This window comes from Aethalodelphis obliquidens, unplaced genomic scaffold, assembly GCF_003676395.1.
Source record: "Aethalodelphis obliquidens isolate GAN/ISIS:26980383/991018 unplaced genomic scaffold, ASM367639v1 scaffold65, whole genome shotgun sequence".
NCBI lineage: Eukaryota > Metazoa > Chordata > Mammalia > Artiodactyla > Delphinidae > Aethalodelphis > Aethalodelphis obliquidens.
The window spans coordinates 4,691,951-4,703,501 of NW_020838009.1; the positions used below are offsets into that span (position 1 = coordinate 4,691,951).

The 11,551-nt window shown below is 56.2% G+C and overlaps 1 protein-coding gene across 1 annotated transcript; it reads right to left on the bottom strand.

The window, feature by feature from the left end:
• Positions 1-6,198: 6,198 nt before the first annotated feature.
• Positions 6,199-10,636, bottom strand: OTUD7A (OTU deubiquitinase 7A). Its single transcript, XM_027089182.1, is given in 11 exon segments — positions 6,199-7,369; positions 7,372-7,515; positions 7,518-7,664; positions 7,667-7,748; positions 7,751-7,824; positions 7,827-7,867; positions 7,869-8,275; positions 8,278-8,755; positions 9,615-9,761; positions 9,989-10,058; positions 10,630-10,636. Coding segments are annotated over 11 exon segments (1,713 nt in total). The 3' UTR covers positions 6,199-7,253.
• Positions 10,637-11,551: the final 915 nt, after the last annotated feature.

The window sequence follows — 11,551 nt, forward strand, 5'->3', positions numbered from 1 at the left end:
AGGGCTCCTGCCTTGGAGAAAGGTATGCGAGGGCAAAGGGGAGAGCCCTGGAAAGCCTGTCCTCTCCCCCACTGTCGGTCAGGGCAGCAATGAAAGGGACCTCGTTTATTTGGCAGTTCAAGCAAAGGGACACACACGTGTGGGCCCACTCATTGTCTGCTGGGGGTTGCTACAGGGAGCTCATATCCCCCTCCCCAAATGGGGCACCCTAAAACATGGCATCCAGAAAAATGATATCAAAACCACGGAAGGGGGGCTTCCCTGGTGGCGCAGTGGTTGAGAGTCCGCCTGCCGATGCAGGGGACACGGGTTCGTGCCCCGGTCCAGGAGGATCCCACGTGCCGCGGAGCGGCTGGGCCCGTGAGCCATGGCCGCTGAGCCTGCGCGTCCGGAGCCTGTGCTCCGCGGCGGGAGAGGCCGCAACAGTGAGGGGCCCGCATACAGCAAAAAAAAAAAAAAAAAACACGGAAGGGGATGAAGAGAAGGACAAAGGCTTTTAACCAGGCCACAGTAGGACAAGGGTTCTATAAGAAGCATGTAACAGTGTTTTGCCAACAACTCGTAGAGGAAAACACATTTGGCCAAATGATCTAGAAGTAAGGAGCAAGGTTAGGTAGTTGGGAAGGTCATCCCGCAAGGGCAGGAAGTCCAGAGGAGGAAGCGTCCCTCCCCCTTTGGTGGGCTGGAGGGTCTCCAGGTGCCCGGGGCTGAGGACGCTGTGTTGTTTGGCTCTGTGATGTCCAGGCTCTGCTCCTACAGCACACACCCACCCATGACTGAGGGGGTGACCGGGGGCCTCCAACTTTGTCAATGCAGTCCCCTCTCACCTGTGTGACCAGCTCCCCTTCCCTGAAGGCCTGCTTTTGGTGACACAAGAACGGGTCCTGCTAGTGGTGACTCCCTTTTCTGGGCTGGGTCATCTGCGGCCACCGAGTTTGCTCTAGGAAGGAAGGCCTGTCTCCCTGGAGCCACTGCAAAGGCACAGCGTCCTAAGGACCCATTATAAGGGACTCTCCAGAATGGTCCAGGCCCATGATGACCTCATGGAGGGGGCGTGATCACGAGAGCTGCCCTGGAGGAAACTGTCCCCACCTCAGCCTTTCCCAGAGGGCCCTCTGTAGACAGTGGAGTCCCTGTGACACCACTGTGAGGGAGGGCCCCAGGGCGGGCATTTACTGGGGAGACCTGCCACCATCAGGTCTGGTGCTCACTGCCACATCTGACTGCTGTGAACCACAGGCTGGAGAAGTAGCCAGGCTGCTGTATTAGCTACAATTCTCCCCATTTAGGGGTAAGAGTAGAATCTCGATTTGATAAAGGCTGAAACCGATATTTTTAGGCCTCTTAATAGCTATCAAATTATTGATTTCATTCTCTTTTTTCAACAAGTATTTATCCACCACCTAATATGTGTCAGGCGCTGTTGTAGGCACCAGGAGTACAGCGAAACATACCAAAATTCCTGCCTGAGTGGAGTTTACATTCTGTGGGGGCTGGAGGGAGGCATACAATGAATGAATAATTCACATGAGGCGCTCAGATGGTGATCGATGCACAAGAGGAACACGCACAGGGAGGCCGTGGGGAGGGTGGGATGTGTTGGCTTATTAAATAAAGAAGTCAGGGAGGGTCTCCTTGAGAGGTGACACTGGAACAGGTAGTGACTGGCAGGTAGTGACGGGTGAGCCACGTGGCTGAGGGTGTGTGTGTGTGTGGGGGGGAGGACATTCCAGGCCAAAGGGCATGTGCAAAGGCCCTGAGGCAGGCCTGTGTGCCTGGGGCAGAGGTTGGAGAAGTACAGGGGTGGGAGTGCTCTTTGTAAGGAGCTGGCTCCACTAATTTAGCCTCTTTAAAATAATGGGTTGCTTTGGTCTTGAACATATTCAGCCTATATTTAAAAAGCCAGTGGTACTCCTCATCTTACGTTAAAGAACTGTGTGTGTGTGTGTGTGTGTGTGTGTGTGTGTGTGTGTGTGTTCTTGAGATGCTCTCTTGGAGGAATAAAAAAGGATCAGCAATGGACATCATTTTTTGTATACATAATTAGAGTTGGTGGGACTCCTTTTTTTTTTTCAAGCATCAAAGAGCAAAAATGAAAATTTCAGCAAAATATTTTGCAAAATAAATGGAAATAGTAACATTGCTCACCTTGTTTGGAGATTCTGGCTTCCACGCTGTCCCTGTGGTGACATCTGTGTTAAGTCAGCGTGGGGGGGAGAGCGGGAGCACGGCATCTTGACACTGCACAGACTACACACGCACTTATTCCTGAGAGGTCCGTGCAGGGTAGCCCCCTCTCTCTTCTCTGCTGGGGGTGGAGTGCGGAGGAAGGACTGGTTTGGGGAAACAAAGCTACCCACATCACTGCAAACAGACCATTTCACACACTGCTGGGAGCAATCATGAAACTCTTCCCAAGCGGGGTGCCTAGGAGGTCTCCCTGCAGCCTCCGGGCCTCCTGGGGGGAGTATGGGGGCCCCTGGTCGTCATGAGTGCCCTGTGGGTCTCCCTGGGATGAAGCACCCTGGACACACCCCCGTGTCAGCAGACCCACTGGACCCTCGCTGGAGAGTGGACATGGGGACGTGGCTGAAGCAGGAATGAAGCTGGGCACCCCTCACCGCCCTGGAGCCCCACACCAGAGCGGGCCAGTTCCAGCAGCAAAGAGTTTACAGTATAGTTAGGACTGAAGAGCAAGGTGGGACCCGGAGGTCTCCAGAGAGCCACCACTTTAAGGCTTTTTGGAAGGGGGTGCCTGCTCCCTGGTGCCAGGGGTGCCAGGCACCGTGGGGCCCTTTCCCGGATGTGCCTGCGCTCAGGTGACAGCAGAACCAGAGTCTGGACAGAGGCAGCATCCCAGTGGCCGAGGTCTGACGAGGCAGGGCCCGCTCGGCCACAACACACGTTTCCTCCTTATTTATTAGAAGCGTCGGGAGAAAAAAAAAAAGAAGCACTCGAGGAACTTAATCTGTAAAGTCCACACCGCAAGGAGGAAAACCGAATCGTGTCCTAAAGAAAGAAACCCTCCCAAACGCGCTTCGCCCTACTTCTCTTAGTAAACATAAAAAACACAGAGAATGGAACACATGGGTTTGACAAAGCCTTTTCTTTTCTTTCACAAATTTCCCACCACTGATGGATACAGCCCTTTTTTCTTAACTAACGTGAAATATATTTTCATCCGTTAAGTTTATTTCTGCAAAGTAGAGTAAATTGCAAAATAAGTTTGTTGTCGCTAAGGGAGGGGGTGAGAGCCACGTAACCACGACCCCACCCCACCCACCCCCGGAGACGGTGGGTGCTGCCCAGAGGATTTCACACCTCAAGGTGTGTCCCCTGCTATCTTCAGGCACTAAATTCCTGACTGTAAACTACCAGGATTAATAAATCAAATCGGTTTGGAAAACATGAAGTTTGTGAAGTAACAGATCCCAAATTTTCGGAACGCCACTGGAGCCACTGGGTGGTGATAGGGAAGAAAAAGTCCACAGTAACTTAGTGAATAGAAAGTATTCATTTAAGAGGAAAAATGGAGCACCCAAGCCCAGGAACAGAAAACAAATCCAGCTTTCCACGGAAAAAGAAGAGACATTAACACTGTTCCACTTTCAGAGGGGATCTGAACAAACAGCACAAAGTGTTTCACCCCCACAGGCCAGCGGAGCCCTACTCCACCTAAAGGTAGCCCTCCAAGGAGACAACCCGGCGGCAATAAAAGGGTGCAAAATATTGCTCTGTGGCATATTCTGAAACTAATATAAAAATAATTTCTATAGTACAGTTTAAACTTGGCTTGTAAAATACCAACATAACAGCATAAAATCTACTAACAGAATAACCTTAAAAACGCCTTCCTTTCACAATATATTATTTAAAAAAACATCATACACCCAGGTGACGCAGATGCAGTAAGTGTGAAGCAAATGACTGAAATAAACCCCACCGGAGTTTATAAGTATCTGGGATTCTTCTGGAAACTTGCTGTCACTTAGAGACATTCAACCTTCCCAGAAGGGGAAGTTTGGCCAGACCAGATTGGATGGGAAGGTCGCTCACAGGCAGGGCAGCTGCGCAGCCCACGTCCAGGACCTGCACCCTGGTGGGGCTCACAGCCTTTCTAGAATCGGGACTGGCCATCTTCCTTTTCCCCAGTGCCCCCAATCCACTTCCTTTACCCCGCTCCACAAAGGGCTCCACAAAGTCATAGAAGGACATTAGGGGACCTCTTGACCCACATGTGAAAAACACAGCAGTTTCTAATAGTTCTTGTGCAGCCTGATGAACTCATTTGGTCTGAGATGTCTGGCCAGGGACCAGGGCTAAAGAGCTCTTGTGAACATGCGGGGCCAGACCAGCATGTTTAACAGAACAGTGGGCTCGCTCAGTTTTTCACAGTGTTTAGAGGAAGGGTGGATCCAGACCTCTCGCAAGAGGAAACGGTTATTTGTAAACTACGTGGACGGAGGGCATCCTGTCTGATGGGAGCGACACCCACAGGCGCCCGCAGGTGAAGCAGCCAGTGACCAGGTGGAGAAACTGGGGCCCTTTCAGGCGGCCGGGGGAGGAGCCTGGTGGGGGCGGGGCCTGGATCTCAGGCCTTTATTTACGGCACATATGTCAGATGGGGGTGGGGCGGAGGTGACAAATTCAAGGCGCTAGAACAGGGCACTGTTGTTTTGTTTTGTTTTGACTTTATTTTTTGACTCTTTTTTTTTTTTTTTTTTTTTGGCCGAGTGGCTTGTGGGATTTTAGTTCCCTGACCAGGGATTAAACGCCCGCCCTCAGCAGTGAATGAGGAGTCCTAACCACTGGACCACCAGGGAGTTCCCAGGTCACTGTTTTTTGATAATACCTAGGAGTTACACTGCCTGGTTTTGAAGGTTTTCCTTTTTTCTCTGGTACTACAAATGGACCATTTTTATTCTCAGTTTGCCTGCCTCCCTCCTTTCCTTCCTTCCTTCCTTCCTTCCTTCCTTCCTTCCTTCCTTCCTCCCTCCCTCCCTTCCTTTCTTTTTTAACCTGGCAGAGAGCATGAGAAAGATAAATTTTGGAAATTTCTGCTTTCATGTTAAAAAATTAAAAAACAAACACGAGATTACTTTCTGCCTCCTTGACTTCTTGTGCGTATGTGTTTGGCTTCTGAACGCACAGGGAAGCATTTTCCAGACTGGCCGTTGCACCTTCTGTGAGATGCAGGGCAGGAGCTGGAGTCTACACATGAAGCAGTATTTATTTCCTGTGACCTCACAGCTTTGGATGGCAAAGCAGTTGGTCAGCACGACGTGAAGAATCAGTCCAAAAAGCTGCCACAAACCGTCTTGAGGAGATATTTTTTAAAAACTACTTTTTTAAAACAGAAGAAACCCCAGTAATATGACGGACGTGAACGTTAGTAATTTCCACACATTGAAAGTATTATTTAGCATGAAAAGTAAAACTTTTGAAAAAATTTAAGATCCTATGTAATTAATAATTTTAAGGAAACACTTATGTAAAGCTTGAATAAATTACTGAATAAATTACTGAAATAAATTACTGGAATAAATTACTAAAAACAAAAAGGAATTACTCACAGGAGATACTCAAATTAGTTTATTATAATTCTTCAAACAAGTAAAACAAAAAATCCCCTCCCCATTTTTTTGTTTGTTTTTGGTGTGTGTGTGTCTGTGTGTGTGTGTGTTTTCCATTTTTGCAGCTCTTTATGTCAGGGGGAAAGCATTCTTTCTGGAGAAGAAGCTGGCTCCAATGAAGACATGGTCTACCTCCTGTGTTTTCTGAAGATACAGCCACAGCGAAGCGAGTATCTCTTTCTTGGGATTATTAGAGGCAATTCTAAGGCTCGCACAGGTTTTAAACGATTCTTTTGCTAGTGAGGATTTTACCCATCGTATCTGTATTTCTTGGAAACAAGATCTTCCCTTAGCGAGGCAGGTTTAGCGCCTCAGTGCCCTTGGCCAAGAGCGGTGCTCTCCAGAGATAATCTTGGAAGGAAGACGCTGGATACTGCTGCTCAGAACAGAGTAACTAAGGACACTTTTTTTTTTCTTAAGAAATGTAAGAAGGCAATAAAATAGGGACGTGATGGGGCTGCTCCTAATGTGTTCTGCAGCCACAGTCAGGGTTACCCCCACCCTGCGGAGGGGATCCCGATGGGAGCGGCGCCCCTCCACCTGGCTGATCCCAGACAGATGCGGGTGGGGGGCGGGGTAGGGGTGGGCTTCCTTCCCGGGGGCCCTCAGCCCCTTCCCTCTGGAAAGAGGCGCAGGCCGGGTTTCAGGGAGGCCTAGTGGGGGATTACACAGTGACCGCAGGGTCAAGTTCTCGCCTCTCTCCTGGGGCTTCGATGGTCGCCTCCTACGGCGCCCTCCGGCCACGGTTCACTGCGGAAGTGTCTTTGAAGGGAAAATGTGAGCAGGGTGTCCTCTTTTCTCATATATGGGCAACTCCAAATAGTGAGTTGGGAACCTTGCCTTTGCGGCCCAAGGTGTCTTTGGAAAGCTCCTGTCGCCCGAGCTGCCCGGCACCGGGAGCGATCGCTACATCTCACCGCGCCCTGCGAGGTAGGTTGTCCGGTGCCCATCCTACAGACGCCCGCGGCTTTGAGGGCAGTGTGAATATCGCTCGAGCCGGGGGCTGTGGGAGGAGGTTGTGCTTATGAGGTGGAGCCGCGTATTCCTAAAGGGCCACAGAGACCACCAGGGCGCCAGCGGGCGTCCAAGAGTCCTGTCCTCCAGGGGCCCGGGATGGGCACAGGTGGGAGGGAGCCCGAGGCAGAGCCGCCACCGCGGTCCCGGGGCCGCGCGTTCGCTTTGAAACCCTGGGTGGCACCGATCGCACGCAGGTGACCGCTACATGTAAGAGGTCAGTCGCCGGGTTAGAGAAAAAAGCCCCCCCCCCCCAAGAGGCATAAAAAAAAACACTCCCTTCTAAAAACAAAGGGGTGCAAATTTCTTTATTTCTCTTATTGAGGAACAAAAATACTCTTGCAATGGCAATTCAGTTTCCATAGGTACGAGGCAGGTGCTAGCTAGCACACCCACTTCCAACAGCATGGCTGTTTCCTATCCGTCTACTACCTGAGTGGCATCAGTGTAGGTTCAGGCACCATTAGGAACATTTGACCAAACACGTACGTACTGAGGATCGCCGGCTTCCCGGTGGACCAGGGAGCGGAGGAGACACCTACAGCACTGAGAGGACAGCCCGGCCAGCGGGGCCGCGGCGCGCGCTCAAGGCCGGGCCGCGGGCGCCTAGCGCCGCCGCCGCCGCCGCCGCCGCTCCTCGCGGCAGCAGTACGAGCAGTAGTGCTCGGTCTCGGCGCGCCCGTAGAACGCGCACTTCTCTCGCTGGCGAGGCCGTCCGGGCCGCCCTCACCGTTCGAGCGCGCGGCCGGCGTGTCGGCGAACTCCAGGCCGTCGCGCGCCGAGCCGAAGCCGTTGGCGTAGGTCTGCGACTTGCGCTCGGCAGCGCCCGCCGCCCCCGCCGCGCCGGGCAAGGCCCCTGGGAGACGGGCGCCATCAACTCGATCGTGTTGACCGTGCGCAGGGCGGCGGCGCGCGCCGGGCTGTAGCTCAGCGACGACAGCTCGCGGCTCTACCGCGGGTACAAGGCGCACGGCCGCAGCACGCCCACGGCCGCAGCACGCCTTGTCCCGCGCGCGTCACCGCCTCCACGTGGATAACGCTCTGGCGCCCCGGAGCCAGGGGGCTGCCCCCGGGGACCGGTCCGCTGGCGCCCACGCGCCGCTGCTGCCGCCCCCGCCGCCGCCGCCGGGGCCCGTGGAGGCCGCGCCGCGCGGCGCCGCCCGTGCCCCCTCCGCCGACCGGGGTTCGGGCGCTCCTTGAGCTTGAGCACCAGCTGCGTGAGGGCCCGGCGAGGCGCACTCGGGGCTCAGCCCGCCCTCGGCCTCAGGCCTGCGCGGCGGCCCCTTGGCCGTGGAGGCGGCGGGGGCGTCGCGGCGCCGCTGCTCGGCGCTGAAGCGCTCCTGCGCGCTGGTCAGGTAGTAGCCGATCATCTCCTCGTGGAACTAGTGCCGGTGGCTGGTGAGCAGCTGGCCGGCTCAGATGAACTTGCGCTCGCCCTGCATGGCGGCGCGCAGGATGTGGAGGCTCAGCTTCACGTCCGTGCTGTACTTGCAGGCATCGCCGCGGGGCCCGCCGCCCTTGTCGGCTGGCGACGCGCCTGCTGCCTTGCCCGTGGGCGACGGCGTGGTGTTCTCCGAAGGCGACGTGGTGGCCGAGGCTCCCGACTCCTCCTCGCTGCCCTTGCGCGCGCCTTGGCCTTCTTCTCCTTGCCGCGCTCGGGCGTGTCGCCGTGATTGCCGTTGGCTGACTTGGAGCGGCTCATCGGGCCGTGCACCAGGCCGCCCATGTTCTTCAGCTGGATGCCCACGGAGTCCGCGCGGGTCTTGTCCTTGTCCTTGCGCTGCTTCTCCTTCTCCTTGTCCTTGCCGTTCTTGCTGTTGGAGTTGCTGCACAGCTTGTCGCGGTCCGAGTCCAGCGAGTCGGCCAGGGACTACACGTCCTCCCGCGCCGAGGCCGTCGGGGACTCCGGCTGCGCCAGAGGGGCCAGCGAGGGAGAGGGAGGGCAGGGAAGGGAGGAGGTTAGAGCTGTCCCCACGCGGCAGATGGAGGCAGACCCTGCCCCCGCAGTGTGGCCTCCGGCCTCACTGTCCCCAGCCCCAGCTGTGGCCCAGCCTGAGAGTCTCTTGATTCTCGAGCTAGAGCTGCTGCCTTCGGAGCCCTCGTGGAGGCTAGAAAAGAACACCCACAGCCAAGTTATGACATACGCCACGCGGCTGGACTCTGGAGCCATCAGTAACATGGGGTATCGGGACCTGCCTCAGGGAGCCCTGTGAAGATTAAATACACGTAAAGGCTGAAGTCCGAAAGCACCCTGAGCAGTGCCAGCTTGTCCTGGGTACTGACTGTGTGCCGGGCACTGCCCTCCTTGCTTTCCTCGTGTCACTTAAAAAAATACTCGTTATGAGCCCCAGTTTATGGTTAAATAAACTGACGTCTGGGGAGGACCAATTATTTGTAAGTTTTTTTTTTTTTTTTAAACAAATCCCTTTTCCTGGGACTTTACTACTGAGATCACAAAAAAATCAGTCCGATCCTTAGAGCGAATCCCTCTTAGTATCTGGAGGCAGGGCCCAGCATGGGTCCTCCCCGGGGGAGGGGGCCAAGTGGGGCACCAGCCCCTTTCTCACAGCCCTCCCTTCCTGGAGGGGAGAGAAGGAGAAGAGAAGGAGGGGGTGGCGAGGAGTCACGCCCTCGGTTCCGTGCCTTTTCCAAGGACCCACACACACTTTTATAATTAATTCCGCTCCGTGGCAGCACATCGTGTTCCGATCTCGGCAGAGAGTTTTGTGTTGTGACTTGCCTACGGTTTGTTTTCTGAGTGGGCGGGGTTTATTCCTCTCCTTCCCGAGAAAATAAGGGAAGAAAAACTCCCCTAGCCGGAGCGCGCGCCTACGTCCAGACTCGCAGGCACACGCGCACACAGGCCCGCATTCCAGCCAGAGCCGGGGCGGCGAGGACCGCGGGCGGCGAGGACCGCGGGCGGGGCTGGGACCCGGCGCGGGGCGGCCCCCGTGAGGGAGGATGCACCCCGCCTGCCCGCCCCGAGCCGAGTGCGCCTGCCGGTCCGTCCTGGCGCGCTCCAGGCTCACCCGGGTCTCGGAGGGGATCCGGATCCACGTCACATTCATGTAGCTGTGCAGAAGGTTCAGCTTGGCTTCTAGCGACAGGATCAGGCTAGAGAGAGTGGAGCACAGAGTGAGACGCGCCCCAGCTCGCCCGCGCGCACCCCGCCCGCCAGCGGCCGTCCTCGAGGAGCAGGGGCGCACGGCGCCCAGCCCCTTCCCGGGAAGCACGGGGACAGCCCGCCCCATAGAGCGTTGGGGGAGGGGGCACAGGGTAGGGTCTTATTGGGCCAGCCGGGCCCAATAAGTTATCGTTGTCGTCTTTCCCCCACTCCCAGCCTTTCCCTGGCGTCCACCGCAAAGTGCAGAGGCAGCAGCTTGTGCTCCGAATCCTTCAGGGGGATCACGGCTGGGACGCAAAAGAGAGAGACCCGTGCCAGGTGGCCCAAGGCGCGATGGGAGGCTCAAAGACTCCGCGACCCCCAGGGAGGACAGGAAAGGGCCCCTGAGACCAGGTGTCTCCGTGATTAAGGAAACCAAATGGGGGTGTACACAGGACATCTATGCCAGTAGGAACGTTAAGGCCAGAGGTTTCAAAACCATCACTAATAGTTTTTTTAAATTCCTCTTTATTGTGGACCCTGAAGAGCAGTTGGAGACATGACCTGGCCTAGACATGGGTCAAAAGGCAGGTGCCCTCCTTGGGCAGCAGACAAAACAAAGCTATTACTACTTCTGCCATTTCTGAGGAAGGATCCAGGCCAGACAGCACAGGGAGCAAGGTCACCTGGGAGGGGACTTGGGGCCAGACCCACCCATCTCCTCCCAGAGGAGGAGAGCGAGGGCTGCCGGCCCATCTGCTCTTTCGGGAGTTCATGCAGCAAGTCTGTGTCAGTGTGGGACCCAGGGACCCCGTCGCCCTTGCCACAGAGAGCTCACATCCCGGACCAGACCAGGGACAGGATAAACAGGTGACATACAGCTCATGCCGTCAGGCGGTAATAGCGCCCTGAGGGTGAACAAGCAGGAGTCTGGCAAACCTTTCTGGGGTGGCCCAGTGAGCCTTCCGCGGAGGGAACGTGCAGGTAGACAAGGCGGTGAGGAGAGATGGGCCCCTCGCTGCACAGAGGGGTTGACTCATCAGAGTACCGCCCCTGCTCCGGGGAAGCCGGGACCACCGCAGAAAGGCTGAGGTGGAGGCGGGTGTTGACAGGTTTGTCTGGGATCTGCCGGGAGCTTCCGGGCCTGATGGGATCGGCTCCCTGGTGACGTTGTCGATGTCAGGGGCAGAGAATGGGGAGACGGCTACCCCCCCATTTCTGCCCTCGGAGCAGCAGCCGCGTGGGGGCTGCACTAAGCACCTCTGCAGGCCCCACCTGAGGGTCAGGCCCCAGCAAAGCAGCACAGCCTGGGGCTCGGCCAGGCCAGCAGCTTGGTTGCTGGAGCCTGGCTTCCTGCCTCCGTGCCAGCGGCTGGTGGAGGGAGAATCGGGTGCTTCTGGGGATGGTACGTGCCGGTGCAGGGCCTGGTGAGCCTTCACTCAGACCCTTCTGGGGCCTCCAGCAGGGGCTCTCGCCTCTGCTGTCCCACCGGCTTAGGAGGGAGGTGTGGCCAGGCCCCCTTCTACATGGGGAGGTAGGTTAGGAGCTGACAGCTCCTGGGTGGGCGCCTCCCTGTTTCAGGCCTATCCTTGACCCTGGAGTGCCTCTCTACTGTCCTGATCGAGCACGTGGGGCCTCCCACACGCTGTTTTCCTTTAGCACCAAGAGCCCCATCTTTGGGGACAGTGAGCCCCCAGGCACCACTCCAGGATGCAGGGGGCCTTGCTCCTGCCCAAGGTTTACCTGACCTCCTCCTCACTCCTCACTCCTCCCCTGCCCCCACCTCCCAGGTGCTGGCCGT